We start from the raw sequence: 15606 nt of genomic DNA, 5'->3' as shown, positions 1-15606 counted from the left end.
TGGACAGTCTGTATCTAGCTAATCTGGTGCGGCCTTGGAGAACCTTTGTGTCTAGCTCAGGGATTGTAAAGGCACCAATCAGCGCCCTGTCAAAACAGACCACTCCGCTCTACCAATCAGCAGGATGTGGGTGGGGCCAGATAAGAGAATAAAAGCAGGCTGCCCGAGTCAGCAGTGGCAACCCGCTTGGGTCCCCTTCCGCACTGTGGAAGCTTTGTTCTTTTGCTCTTTGCAATAAATCCTGCTGCTGCTCACTCTTCGGGTCCACACTGCCATTATGAGCTGCAACACTCACTGCGAAGGTCTGCAGCTTCACTCCTGAAGCCAGCGAGACCACGAACCCACGGGGAGGAACGAGCAACTCCAGACGCACCGCCTTAAGAGCTGTAACACTCACTGCGAAGGTCCGCAGCTTCACTCCTGAGCCAGCGAGACCATGAACCCACCAGAAGGAAGAAACTCCAAACACATCCGAACAAACTCCAGATGCGCCACCTTAAGAGCTGTAACACTCACTGCGAGGGTCCGCGGCTTCATTCTTGAAGTCAGTGAGACCAAGAACCCACCAATTCTGGACACAATACTACTGCAAATGAAGCAAAGAATCGAACTGACCGGCAAACAATGTTTCTTAAGTAGCCCGGGTAAAATTATGTTGGGACAATATATTAGGAAACATGCTGAAATCGATGATTATAGATTAAACCCAAGGTATAAACATGAACGTATCTCTGAATACATTTGAATCGTGTTGAGGACAGTAAGAGCATTTTAGGGTAGATTGCACCATTAGCTGTAAAATCACAGGGCTACTAGGGCATTAAAAGAGCAAGTTGATACTTTCTTTCGACAAAAGGAATGTTTAGGATTCCAAGTCTTTCACCATGGAGTTCATTTTATTTGACCTCTTAAAAATAAGTTAAAAAAAAATCAAAGTTAAACGAAGAAGTTTTAGCAATTTCTTAAAACATGTGAGGCAAGGAATGATGCTAGGAAGAAGGGTTCCCTTCGTTTTGATTGGCAGGAGCGGTAATTTGACTGTATTTAATTTGTATTGTGTTAGAAAAGAAAACCAGAGAGAGCGTCCCTGATTCCTGCTGTTTTATAAGCCTTTAACTCCATTGTGCTACATCAGTCTTACTTTTGAGAGTCCTTTTTTAATGTTTGGTTTTTCTAAATGTTCTTTAGTGCTAGACCCACTAATTGCTTCCTTATGGCAGCTGCTTTTGATTTAAGACTGATCATGGGCACATATGACTATATGTGTTCAGGGCTCAGATGGACATCACAAAAAACCTTATAGTTATGATCTTACTGTGGAAAATGCCCAGATAATAATAGCCATAAAAATTTGTTTTCTAGTAAGTGAGGCTGGTTTTGATATTTTAAAAGTTTCTGTTTATACCCACCCCCTCTGCTTGGTCTCTTTTAATCTTCAGTGCACACTGAAAGGTGTAAAGTCTGAAGCTATAAATCTGTTTATAGCTATAATTCCCTTCCCTGGCTTAGCAGAGTTTGACACTATAATAAACACGGTTCTTCTGCAGCGACATTGAATCTGGTTCTTCTATAATGCTTTATATGTTGCTGTTTTGAACACTGAGAGTTTTATTGCATTCTTTTCTTTCTGGGCCTTTCAATTCAGCAAGAACTGGTTGGGCACCTACTCTATGCTACGGGTGACTAGGTGGTTCTAGGGCCTGATGTTTAGTCTATTTTAATCATAAAAGTAATGTGGTTAAAACTACGACCAAGTTTATTTGTTTTGTTTGGTAATAGTTCCTTAACGATAGAGGTAGATTATATTAGACCTTCCTATTCTCGAAATATTTTCACCATCCCCCCAGGACATTTCCCAAGGCATTTTCTTTTGGTTTAGGAAATCAATTGTATTTCTTTTTTGTTTTGTTTGTGTGTGTGTGTGTGTGTGTGTGTGTTTTGAGACAGAGCCTCACTCTGTTGCCCAGGCTGGAGTGCAGTGGCACGATCTCAGCTCACTGCAAGCTCCGCCTCTTTGGTTCAAGCGATTCTCCTGCCTCAGCCTCCTGAGTAGCTGGGATTACAGGCGCATGCCACCACGCCTGGCTAATTTTTGTATTTTTAGTAGAGACGAGGTTTCACCATGTTGGTCAGGCTGGTCTCGAACTCCTGACCTTGTGATCTGCCTGCCTCAGCCTCCTAAAGTGCTGCGTGAGCCACCGCGCCTAGCCAGGAAGTTGATTGTATTTCTTTATCCTCAAGTCAAGTATCTGAAAAATAAATTTTATGTTTATGATAATTAAAATATTAAGTGTGTACTTGATAATTACTATTATATTATTGGTAGGGCAGGCATTTTATAAATTGCTTCATGTATAATATTTTATTTTAGCCAAACAGCGGGCATTATTTTCCCCATTTTAAGATTAAGAAATTGTGGAACAAGGAGATTAATTAACCATTTAAAGATCACACAGGTGATTGCAGCCAGGATTTCAATCTGCATCGGTTTGACTCCAAAACTTGAGCTCTTAACCGCCAAGATATGTTATTTCATGTACTGCATTTTAAAGTAACTCTCAAATTATACTTTCACTTTTTTTTTTAACTTTTTTACTGAAGCATTTAAAAAGATATTAAACACAAGTATCCACACACAGAATTTATCTATACTTACATACGGGAACTCCTATGATTTTACATCAGTTTTTTCAGAAAAAGCTATTTTAACTTTAAAATTTTCACATTTGTAGTTCAAGTTATTTGCCAAGTTGAAAGTCTATAAAACAACTTAGTGGTTTGAAGAAGAAATGTCTCTAAAAAATGTGTGCCAGTAAAACAGAAAACTATGTATGAGTTTAAGGTGAAAGTAAATACTCGAAAGAACACATGTTCACATTCTAGTTGGAGGTAAACCTGTACTACATAAAACACTTTTTTTCAGAAGTAGGGTGGATGTATCCTCACCTAAATACCTAGGATCCCTATTTTTCAAGTAAAACACTAGATTTTCAATTGTTAATACTATTTGCAATGTGGTTTTCTGCAGTTTTAGAGACCTGTTAAGAAACTGTGGTACCAAATTCAGTTTCCTTGTAAGTGTGGGGATTGAGTATGTGTGTCATTGGCACTGTGAGTCAAGTTCATCATGCAATTTAGGGAGTAGGCAGTAGAATTGAAGCTTCTATCCTAGTTGTACAAGAGAAAAACGGGATATTCCGCTTCCTCCCTGTGAGACTGTGAACATCGATGTTTGCTTGTGCCTGAGCACATCAGAAAGAAGACCCACATCAGACGTGCGGTGACCATTGAGGTTGTGCTGTGCTCCTAGAGGACGGCTTGTACAGCAGACTATCTTCTTTATCTTTAAAAGAGTAGGAAACTTGTGGAGTTTAAAATAGAGTAATTCCATATTCAGTTTACAGTTGAAAAAGTAGAGGAAAGAAAATGTGATAAAGGTTTCCTCTATTCAGAAGTTAACATGGAAGAATTGTGGTTTCTGAGGGGAGGCAGTTATGACTACCTCTGTGCTGCTTCTGCTCAATGGTGATGATAGAGAATGTTTTCTCTCTCCTCAGCTATTTCCAATTAGGCCAGCCGAAGCTGCCAACACTGTGGATTTGAAATATAACACTAAAACCAGATTTAAACTCTATTTGATTCACTTGGCTGCGGAACTGCTGTGTTTATCTACGTTGAACCAGCTTAGGCCAATGCGTGTCTGCAAATACACTAAATTGTGAACCTTGAAATGAGTAGGACTTGTTAAAACATGTTGACACCTGTCAGTGGCCCCCATGTCCAGTCAGTTAACTAGTCTTGTTGATTTGTACTTGAGAAATGTCTCCTGAATCTAGAACTCTCCCTGTGCCTCCACTAGCACAACCGTAATTCAAAGCTTTACCATCTCTCTTTTGGACCAAGGCAACTACTTCCTAAGAATCCCGAACACCCCGTGTTCTCAGAGTTCCACAAAACAGAGCACACTTCATCTCCGCACTCCTTGTTACATTGATGACAGAATCCAGCTCAAACGCCTGAGTGTGATTAACCAGCCTTTTAAAATCTCTTTCCTGCTATTTTCTATCTCCACTCCCCACATGTTCTTACCACCCTGAACTCCTTTCTCTGACAGAGTGGTATTTTCTCACAACTGGGCATGTGCATCCCTTCACCCCCGGCATGCTTCGCTCCTCCTCCCTCCATCCCCTTATTCCTGGATATCTTTCAAGAGCCAGTTCCAATAGCATCTTTTCAACTCCAGCTCTCCCACCTCTTTCTGCTCTGTAGTCCCACAACACAGTATTTAGTCCACTGATTGTGATTATATTTACATGTCCCTCCTCCAGACTCAGAGTACATCGCCTGGCTGATAGTGAGCCAGAAATTCTTAGAGAATGAAGCTTGCTTGTCCTCATATTTCTACAGCAATGAATAGATTAATCAGAAAAGGTTTTGTTATATTTCATGAATAAAAATAAACTTATATATTCTTTCCTGGGATAGAAGTCATAACCCCGTTCTTATTCCAGGCACTCGGGCTGCCAAGAATTCCCAGCATTTGCTCCTTTTCCACTTTTTTCTACCTCAAGCAGAATTTAATTTTGTTTTCATGATTGTCATCTTTTAAAAACTATTCCTGCCTTAGTTTTTTCCAGTTCAAAGCAAATATAATTTACAGTTCCAGTAAATAAAAAACCATGATTGGGTTACTCCAGGCCTATGAATATGTCTCTCTTTTCCAGCTGTATTTCCATTACTGTTATGTAGATTGAAATTCAATATTTTCCTGAATGTCATTCATTGTGCCTCTCTTTGTTTTTAGTTTGGTTTTATCATTTAATTGAAATAGACAATAGAGCATAGGAAAAAAGCTAAAACCTTAGTTACTTAAACGGAAGTAGATTTGAGGAGACTTAAATTGGTATAGGCCAAAACCCACATTAAAGGCTTTTTACAAATAGAAGGGTGGTTCTTGCAAACTCTGAATGTAAAGCCGTTTGAACAGGGGCTAATTTTAAGTTTGCCACAGAAATTTAGAAATCCTTTGGTAGGAAGTTAATAACATTCCAACAATGCCCTAAAATAAATGTTCTAATTACTAACAACACTAATAAATAAAAACTTTATTAGCACCCTTAAGTACTTATTAATGTAATTAACTTTAGGATTAATTACATACAACTAATTCAAAAGATCATTTCAAATATTCATACTTATTTATTAAAGTGGGGCTTATAAAAGATCTGACTATTGGATTCTAGACCAAACCAGGACAAGAGTCCCCAAAAGGGCCTTCTATAGAGCTGTGACTCACTGTTCACTTCCCTATGACTGCTAATTTTACCATCTTTCCTTTCCATTGACCCTAACCTTGTTGGAGCAACAAAGTTTTATCTTCAAATAGTTACCAACCAGCCATTGATACTGTCACCTGAACAATAAATATGTCTACTAAATATTAGATTGTTGAGCTTGGTTTAGTTGGAAACAGCAATGTGCCATTGAAAAATAATTTGTAATTCAAATAGCCATTAATTTTTATTGCTGCCTATCCTTTAGTTAATGCTAGTTAGCTTTTTTAATGCTAAAGATAAAAAAAAATTAATACCCCAATTTTAATTTTAAAGGGTAATGTTCAAATAAACCTTTCTTTCATTTGTAATTTTTTGACTTAGAAAAGAAGTATGGCTTCTAAATTTTGGAAATATTATACTATCTGTGTTTACTAAGGTAGCCCACTTTGTTCTGCAAATTCAACCCATATTTTCAGTGAAGAGGGTCCAATTCAGAAGGAAGAGTGGGATTTCAGTCAGAGCAGAAGAAAACACCTGCTGTTAATCCAAGTGCACAAGTCGGGGCCGGAGTGTCCGAAGCAGCCACTGCAGCTGTGCATGGAGGTTGACCTCGGCTTTGCTTCTGTCCTAAGCTGGCAGGTGCCAGGACGCCATACTGTCTGCTCAGAAACACCATCTTTTGAGGCAGCAATATTTATTGCTCAATTGTAGATGCAAATTAAGCATCCTTGCTCACGGCAAGTTGGCTAAAGAACTCTAGTTGATACGTGGATTTGGCATGAGTAATTGGACTTTGAGGAAAAGGGTTGTCTCTGTTCCTCACTGTCAAATAACTTCACAAAAACTTTGTCCTTAAAGATGCTGTGTAACCTAACAAGGTGCCTTAAGAGGACTGATACAATGGGAGATGTGTCATCTGAAATCTCACTGGCAAAAGCAAACAAAAGTTTAAAGAGAAACCTGGGAAGGGGGTGGATATGGAGGCTGGGGAGGTGTCCATAGTAACAGTTGACCTTGATGTAGCTGAGTTTTCTAGATGTCATTTTTTCTTAATGCTACTATGTGGAAACTGTTTGCCTTAGACACTAGGCTATTTAGCTTCTCCAGGACAGGGACCATGTCTTTCTAAATCAGCCTTTCCCAACATATATGTTCCACCAGTGCTTACAGTGTTGCCACACTGTATAGACATTCAACAAATGTGTGTAAAAATCAAAATAAAGTTAACTAACATGCTACTTAAATCAAGACTAGAACCTCAATTGTATTTTTTAAATTTGGTCATATCCTCTCATTATTCTTTTCTTTGGCTTTCATCTGCCCCACCACAAATAAAATCCTACTTGTATAACCTTAGTAAGCATTTTGCATGTGTTAAAAATAATTGAATAAAGTCCTTAAACTTAATTTTCCACAGATGAACACACAGACTGTACTCACTAATTACTAGTTGATTCATGGAAAATAATAAAAATGTTAAAAATTTATTGAAAACAAAAATAATATTTTCTCTTTCCTCTTTTAACTTGCAAAATGATTTTGGGGGTAAGAGATAAAAAGGTTTTATAAAGTTGATTTCCATTATCTTAGTCCCCTCTGCCCCTCGTCACTCCTCCTCTATTCCCCTTTCTCTCATTTTGAACTTGAGACGCTGGGACTAGCGTCTGTGACACTGTGGAAAATGCACTGGGGAGGCATTTTAGATGGCGCTTGTTGAAGGCAGGCACCAGATAGGTATCCTTCTTTCTGAGACTCTAGTTCCAGAGCTGTGTTCCAATACTTTGTGTCAAAACCTCTGCATTTAAAGTCACACATACTGGGTTAAAGTCCTTTCTAACTCACAAGAAGCCTAACATTGATAGTCTTTGAGTTTCATTTTTGGCATCTGTAAAAGGATTATCATAATACTTATCTCATTGGATTGTGGAAAAGATTAAATGCAATAACAGGTGAAAAAGTTTCTTGTCAATGGTAAAAGATACAAAGTATAGGACATGATGTAGTTATTAGTAATTTTATGGTAATTTCACAGCTGTTACCAGAAGGGCCACACTGAGAATGGGAATTTGGCGCAGTTACTCTGTAGCTGGTACTTAGCAAAAGGAAATGTTTTGGAAGGTGGAGCATTGCTACGTTCCCACCTGCAGTGACATAGCAGCCTCCACTGGCACCTAGGATGGGGTACTTTGCTAGAACCTGGGCCTGTTTCCTGTCCAGCCTTGTCCTTTTTCCTCAGCCCTGCTGAAAATGGAGGTGAGAGAAGGTGACTCTGAAATGCTCCAGCTCCTCAGGTGGGCTGAAACCAAAACATGACTTTATCTTTAAGAGCTAGAAAATGTATCAGTGCCTCTAGAATTAGTATTTCTGTTCAAAGGTAAGGAAAGTCTCAATGAGGCCCAGGAATAGACAGCTGCCCAACAAAATAGAAATTCCTGTAAAGAGCCACATACGTAGCATCACTTAACTTATGACAAAGGTAATACTGTACTATAATGGGGAAAAGGTACATTTTCAAGAAATGGTGTTTGGTTAATTTGATATCCACATTTTTAAAAAGCATCTTGACTTTTACCTCACATCATACACAATCAGTTCTTAATAAATTCAGATTTAAATATGGAAGATAAAATAATGAAGTTTTTGGCTTTTAAAATAAACTTTAGCTAAAAAAAATAGCTTCTAAAATAAAATGGAAAGCCCTCTTTATGACATTGAAGTAGGCAAAGATTTCTTAACTGGAATATAAAAAGGGACAACTATAAAGAATAAAAAATGTTAAATTGAGTTTTATTAAAATTAATAACTCAGAGGTGTTCATCAAAAACACCTCTAAGAGAATGTAAAGGCAGTAAACAAAGTGGGAAAACATATTTGCAGTAAATATATCTGACAAAAGACTCATTCAAAATATATAAATAACTCTACATCTACCTACATACATATGTACAATATATAATATATAATAGATAAAGAACTCTAGCAAATCAACAGGACAATTCAGTAGGCCAAGGACAAAAGGTATGAAGAGACACTTTATGAAAAAGGATGTAAAATGGTCAATAAGTGTATTAAAAGGGAGTTCAATTTACTAATCACTGGGTAAATACATACTAAAACATGATGTGAAATTACTACATCACCACCAGAATGCCTAAAATGAAAAAGATAGAAAATATCAAGTATTGGTAATATGGGGCAACTGAAATTCTATACATCGCTGATGGGGCTTAAATTGTTAAGAATCACTTTGAAAAACCATTTGGCGGCATCTACTAAAACCGAACATATGTATAGTCTGTAACCTAACAGTTCCTTTTCTAGATATACACCCAGCAGAAATGAATATACATTTTCACAAAAGACGTGAATTACTATGTTCATAGCACTTTTTTTGGAGACAGTCTTGCTCTGTTGTCCAGGCTGGAGTGCAGTGGCACAATCTCAGCTCACCTCAACCTCCACCTCCCAGGTTCAAGCGATTCTCCTGCCTCAGCCTCCCAAGTAGCTGGGATCACAGGCATGCGCCACCACACCCAGCTAATTTTTGTATTTTTAGTAGAGATGTGGTTTCAACCATGTTGGCCAGGCTGGTCTTGAACTCCTGACCTAAGGTGATCCACCCGCTTTGGCCTCCCCAAGTGCTGGGATTACAGGCATGAGCCACTGCGCCTGGCCATAGCGTATTTTTATAATAGCCAAGACCTAGAAACTCCTGGAAACAAATGGCTGCCAACACTAGAATGAATAAGTAAATGATGATATAGTCATACAGTGGAGTATTATAAAGCAGTAAGAACAATCTACAACTACACACAAAATTATGGATGAATTTCATACTAATTAAGCAAAAGAGGCCGGACTCTATGATTTTATGTACATGAAGTACAAAAACAGACAAGCTAATCTATATTGTCAGGGGTCAGAATAGTGGTTACTGTTGGTAGAGGGTGGTGACAAGGAAATGTCCCAACAGGAGCTTCTAACTTGCAGGTAATGTTCTATTTCTTTAACTGGGTTCTACTTGCATACATGTGCTGAGTTTGTGAAAATTTATTGAGCATATTATGTACTTATGACATATGTACAGGTATACATGCACAAACATATATGGTTATATGTTTCACATTCTAATATGATTATAGTTTAGAAACCAAAATTTCTTGAGAAACCTCATTGACAGCTATCTCTGTATTCTTTGAATGAATTTTTCAACTAACCTGGCTGATCTATTCAGTTTACAATATCTTTTTTTAATTAAAATTTTTTTCTCTTTCTTTTTTTCAGGGCCCTCCTGGTCCAAAAGGCGATAAGGTAAGAAAATGCATACCAGAAATAAAGTTAGTGGAGATCCATATTGGCGTGACCTATACTGTGTTACATTTTGATCTTTTTAATGAACATCATGTATAAATTTTGGCTAAAACTGTTATCTCACCTTTCTATTCTACAGGGAGAACAAGGTGATCAGGGACCTAGGGTAAGTTGTGCTCTACCTATCTTGGGTGGAAAATTAGTTTCTAACTCCAAGTTTATTGAATGAAAGTACCCCAGCTTCATAACTGCCTTTGTGCCACATGGTTCAGTAATGGCTGGCAAAAATACCATACCACTTGTAAGTGAAAAAAACCTGATTAACGATTTGGATGTATTCTGTTGCATTATCTTTACTTGATGCCTATAAATAGAAAATTCTACAATAATTAGACATATTGAGTAAGGGCCAGAATCACTTCTAAGAATCAATAGCAGCCACCTTTCCCGTGACTATTGAGTCCTTCAGATTTGCATGAATTGTTTCGCAACATAGAGGCCATATGGATTTCTATTGAATTTGGCCTTTTGCTGCAGTTAAACCTTACGTGCTATTGCATAAATGTTTTTTTACAGATAAAATTATCAGTGCATTTTACATATTTGTTCTTTGCCATAAGTTTGCATGATACTTATTTGAATTTCTAGTTTTTATAGATTTTTAAGCAGATAAAAGGTGTAATACAATTTAGCATTGCAGGTAGGAGGGAGCATTCTTTTAAGCTTCTCAGATATGGCCCTTTTAACCATTATAACACAATGGTGAATGCTTTGTTGTTACCTTGGTAGTGCCAAGTCCTCTACTTCACATCTGTGCCTTATTACCCAAATGTTCAGACATACTGTTTCAATGATGTAGTGGCTCCGTTCAACATACCTCTCAATTTTCTCATGTCACTATGCACAAAAGCAAGTATTTGGTTGAATAGAGTAATTTTTTTTACAGTGGAAAGGCTCATTTAAAACTTTCAGGTTGAAAAAAGAAACTATGTAGGTCTTTCTGTAAAATTCACTGTGCTTAGTTACTTATTAAATGCATTTATACTGCATAGAGATATTTTTGCAAAAGATGCAGTTGATGCAAACTTGAAAGGTTTGTAGTTGTATTATCTTCTCATGTTTCTTAAACTGGACAAAAGTTATGCTATGATTTATTATACTTTCCCTTTTGTTCTTCAGTCACTTCTTCATATAGAAATACTGATTATGCTTCACAGCATTTTGTTTCTCGTGGCAGTTACTCTGGCTGATGACTAGCTTCAAGCCAAATGCTCATTTTAGGAGATTAAACACCACGTTATCCACTGTCATGGATGTGAATAAAATAAGACTCTCATAACCTTAAGTGATTAGAATACAGCCATTTGCTCTGTATGTGGTGATTATTTCACATGACATGTCTCCTCATATCAAGTATCATTTCTTTCTACACGCAATATCAAAATCACTCAACTTCCCCTTTCCAGGTAAGAGGGAAACTGTTTCCATTCTGAGAAATCTTCTTTTGGCAAAGGAAGTGAAGGGTGGTTCACAGCTTAGCTGTCATCAGTATGCATGCAGTCCTCATTTTCAAAAAGGTGTGTTCGCTTTCATCGTTACGAAGAGTGATGATTGATTGTAAAGCTAGGCCAAATTTTCAGGATGAAACCTGAAACCATCTGAAATTCACCTGGTTTCATGTTGCATTACAAACTAAGACTTGGACCAGGTTCCTTGAAAGTTTGGCCAAAGTTCATGAACTACTTCGACAAACCCAGACTGCCTTTCATACAGATTTCAGCCAGTTTTCACACTGAGTGGGGCCAAGTTTCACTCAATTCAGAGCCCATTTAGCATTTCAGGTGGAAAGTGGCAAAAAGTGATCTCATTTTCCTCTGTATTTTGCTTTGTATTGAAGGAATTTGGATTGAATTCCTAATATAGGATGAATCTTCATGGGTACGAATCTAAATGTCCTGGAAGGTAGAGGTGAAATAGAATGAGAACCCACTGACTTGCCTGTCTTTTCTCAGATTCCAAGCAGGTCTCATTCAGTGCTCTTAGAATTTTATAAACATTACTATCTAGTAAGATAGTATTAGCTACATATTAGGAAATTGATCATATCAAGATAGTAAGATGAAGGTTCTATATTTCAAAAAACATCAAAAGCAAGAACTGGAAAAGTTTCCAATTTTAATGAAAATTAATATTACCCACATTCTCTATTTAGGCACGGTATTCTTGCTGACGATGACCAAAGGCTCTCTTTTTTTTAAATGTAGAGTTTGTATTCCAATACCCTGTCCATTTTCATCCTGTTGCAGATTTTGAATTACGCTTTTTACCATTTGTTTCCAATAGTTTATTTCTTCCCATAAATAACAACGTGAACTCCAAACTCCATCATGTCAGCTCTTTGTCAGGTGAATTTCCATCGTGAGACCTATATCATTTTCTTGAATATTTGGAAGTTTTAACTCTTTGACTCCCCAAGTGTCCAGTGGGAATAAATTAAGCCATAAGAGGTAAATCGAAGCTGGAAAAACTTGAAGATCATATAGAAATTAAGAATGTGCGACTATTTTTAAGTACTTGGACATATATTCAGCAGTATATATTGAGCAGCTACCATCTTTAAGATACTGTGCTTAATACTATAGACACAATAAATGTGTCCACTTATCTCTCTCTTCTACTAACCACCAAATTCAACTTACTTTCATGTTCTTGATTACTTCAGTGGCTTTCCAATTAATCTTTCTATTTCCACTCTTAACCTTGTATAATCCATTTTCTACACAGCAGGCAGAGAGATCACTTGACATTGTAAATTAGATCATGTTACTCCTGTGTAAAACTTTAGAATGAAATCCAACCTGCTGTGCTTAGCTCTTGCCTATCCTCACCAGTTCATCTCACACTAGTCTTCCCTCCACCTACGACACTCAGCCACACACTGTCCTCCATATCCTCTTCAGACACACTGCACTTTCACCCAACTCAACAGCTTTCCATTTGCCCTCTTCTGGTCTTCTTGTGATTGGGTTCTTCTTATCATTGAAACTTCATCTCAAATATCACCTCCTCTGAGAGAACTTCTCTAACTACTCAATCTAAACCAGAGATTATTCTATCTTGTTTATGTATTTACTTGCTCATTATCTATAAAGTATGCCCCCCTCCCTCCTTAGGTCCTATATTCCATAAAAGCAAGGTTCTTCTCTGTCTTGTTCATACCCCTTCACATAGAATAGTGAAGATTCAATAAATATTTGTTGAATGTATGAATAAAATATTGTTATATCATTATGGCCCTCAAGAAGCTGATAATTTCATGGGTACCTGAGTAAGAAAACTGTGTGGTTATATGTTATATGCCTCAAATAGATATACCAAGAGGTGCTAGAAAAGTGAAAATTCTTTCATTTTAAATGAGCACTGGCAACTGTGGAAGAGGTGACACTTGAGCTAGAACTTGATAAATTGGTAATCTTTAGGAGGATACACTGAAGAGCAAGGCAGTACATATTCCAGGAAGAGGAAATAGTATAAACAATATTATCCAAGTAGAAAATGGCAAGATTTAGTTAAAGAACAATAATATTCCATTTGTGATTTTTAAAAATGTGGTATACACAATGGAATACTATTTAACCTTAAAAAAGAAGGGAATCTTTTCATTTGCCACAGCATGGATGAACCTGAAGGACATTATGTTAAGTGAAATAAGGCAGGTACAGAAAGATAAATAACTGCATGATCTCACTTATATGTGGAATTTTAAAAAGTTGAATACATAGAAGTAGAGCATTTAATGGTGGTGACCCATGGCTGATGGGGAGGGTTTTAGGAGATGTTGGTCAAAGGATACAAACTTTCAGTTAGATAAGAGGAATAAGTTGAACAGATCTACTGTACAGCAATGTGACCACAGTTAATAACAATATATTGTATTCTTGAAAATTGCTGAGAGTACATTGTGTTCTCACCAAAAAAGATAAGGATGTGAGGTAATACAAATGTTAATTAGCCTGATATAGCCATCGCATGATGTATACATATTTCAAAACAACATATGTAACAATATATATATAATTTATATTTGTCAATTAAAAGTAAGTTTTAAAAAGTACCCTAAAAAATAATATTCCATTTGCCAATAAGTAGGTTAAGTAAAATATTGTGTCATATAGATGGAAAATTTTGGATTGAAGTTATATTATGGAGCATTTTGAATGTCTAGCGTGGTAGGCATTAGAGAGCCATTGAGAATTCTGAGTAATCTGTGCTTATCTTATTTTGAGACTATCTGTGCTTATTACCAAATGTTCTTTATAAAAATATTTTAGAGGCCAGATGCAGTGGCTCACCGCTGTAATCACAGCACTTTGGGAGGCTGAGGTAGGCAGATCACCTGAGGTCAGGAGTTTAAGACTAGCCTGGCCATCATAGTGAAACCCCATCTCTACTAAAAATACAAAGAGTAGCCAGGCGTGGTGGCAAGTGCCTGTAATCCCAGCTACTTGGGAGGCTGAGGCAGGAGAATCACTTGAACCTGGTAGGTGGAGGTTGCAGTGAGCCAAGATAGCACGATTGCACTCCAACCTGGGCAACAGAATGAGACTTGGGCTCAAAATAATTATTATATATATATATATATTTGGTGGTAGTATCTGCTATAGAATACAATTGGAAGAGACTGAAAGCAGGGCGACCAAGTAGACCAGGAAAGTATGTCACTCATTTAGGACAAAGTCATAAGAATCTAGGCTGTACAGACAATGTCCAGTCCTCAGTGGAGAGGTAAGCGGAAAGGATGAGCTGACTTAGCATGGAACATCAGGTATCATTGGAGGCAAGGACACATACTGAGTAGAAAGGTCAGTGTCAGAGTAGAATTTCAGTGGGGGTTAGGGAGAGAGGTGGAGTGGGAGGTGGTAAGTTGATGAACTAAGAAAGAGATTCCAAAGTGGTCACCAAAATACGGACAAAAGCTCCAATTTCACCATGAAAGCTAGGATATGAGTTTATTATTCTCACATAAAAAGAAGTTTGGAGAAGGCAGTTGATAGTGTTATTTATATAATTAAATGGTGTTACTGTTGATTCAATGATGTTACTAAGTCTGTGAATCTCTTGGCCTTGTCTCATGATTGCAAGAAGCCTGCTTCAAGTCCAACCATTGCATCTAGGCGTATATCAGCAGGAAGGATAGAGAGGGAAGAGTCTGAATCAAGAAAGCAACATTTTCCCTACGAACTTCTTAGTAGACTTCTGGTCATGTCTCATTGGCTAGGTTGTGTCACACAGTCATCCAAAAGCTGGAAGGGACAAGGGGAATAGGGCTAAAAGGGAACTTAGGTCATCCAACCAATAAGGTTTACCACAAGTGCCAAGCAAACACCTGAGTAGACAAAGAGGGAAATCAGGGCTGACACTGACAGAGGAGCATTTGGTGAGAGAGAAGTCTTGAGGACACTTGAACAAGTGTCCCTATTCAGCTGACACTGAGGACCTGTGACCCTGGAGTTGTAGTCAAGTTGAAGTTTTTTAAAAAAGCAGTCAGGAAGTGAAATGGAAAGATGCTGAGGTGAAAATTCAAGACCAGTCTTGAAGCCAATTGGATGTAGGGGATGAAGTTGAAAAAGAAGACAAAGATAGAGCTAAAGTTTCTGGCTTGATGCTTGATAAAATAGGTCAGAAGAAAGTTGGGAGGATAAGTGAGAAGATGGATTTTAATTATGTTGAATTCGTGATCTTGATGAGATATTTCATTGGAATAGTGTAACAAACAGAAACATGAGACTAGAATTCTGAGGCAGTGCCATAACTGGAGGTAACTGTTACACAGCTGAACTATCACAGAGGGAGAATTGAAATCCTGGAATTAGAAACATGGTAGGCAAAAGAGTAAGAAGAGTTACTGCCCTAGAATAGAGTCTTTAAAAATACTCACACTTACGGAGTGGGATGAGGAAGGAAGGAGTGTCAGCAAAAGAGAGAGCATTTGAAGGTAGAAGCAGGACACTGCATTGTG

At 37.7% G+C, this 15606-nt stretch overlaps 1 protein-coding gene across 6 annotated transcripts in view; it reads left to right on the top strand.

Annotated features, from left to right (window-relative positions):
• COL25A1 (collagen type XXV alpha 1 chain) overlaps nt 1-15606 on the top strand; it is a 496864-nt gene that overhangs the window by 323973 nt on the left and 157285 nt on the right. For all 6 annotated transcript variants that reach the window (XM_063809725.1, XM_054683262.2, XM_054683264.2 and 3 more), the window contains exons 4-5: nt 9561-9587; nt 9727-9753. In XM_063809725.1, coding sequence (XP_063665795.1) covers nt 9561-9587; nt 9727-9753 — 54 coding nt within the window. The remainder of the gene's footprint in view (nt 1-9560; nt 9588-9726; nt 9754-15606) is intronic.

The sequence above is a fragment of the Pan troglodytes genome, chromosome 3 (assembly GCF_028858775.2).
Source record: "Pan troglodytes isolate AG18354 chromosome 3, NHGRI_mPanTro3-v2.0_pri, whole genome shotgun sequence".
Lineage (NCBI taxonomy): Eukaryota > Metazoa > Chordata > Mammalia > Primates > Hominidae > Pan > Pan troglodytes.
This window is presented reverse-complemented; position numbering and strand designations above follow the sequence as displayed.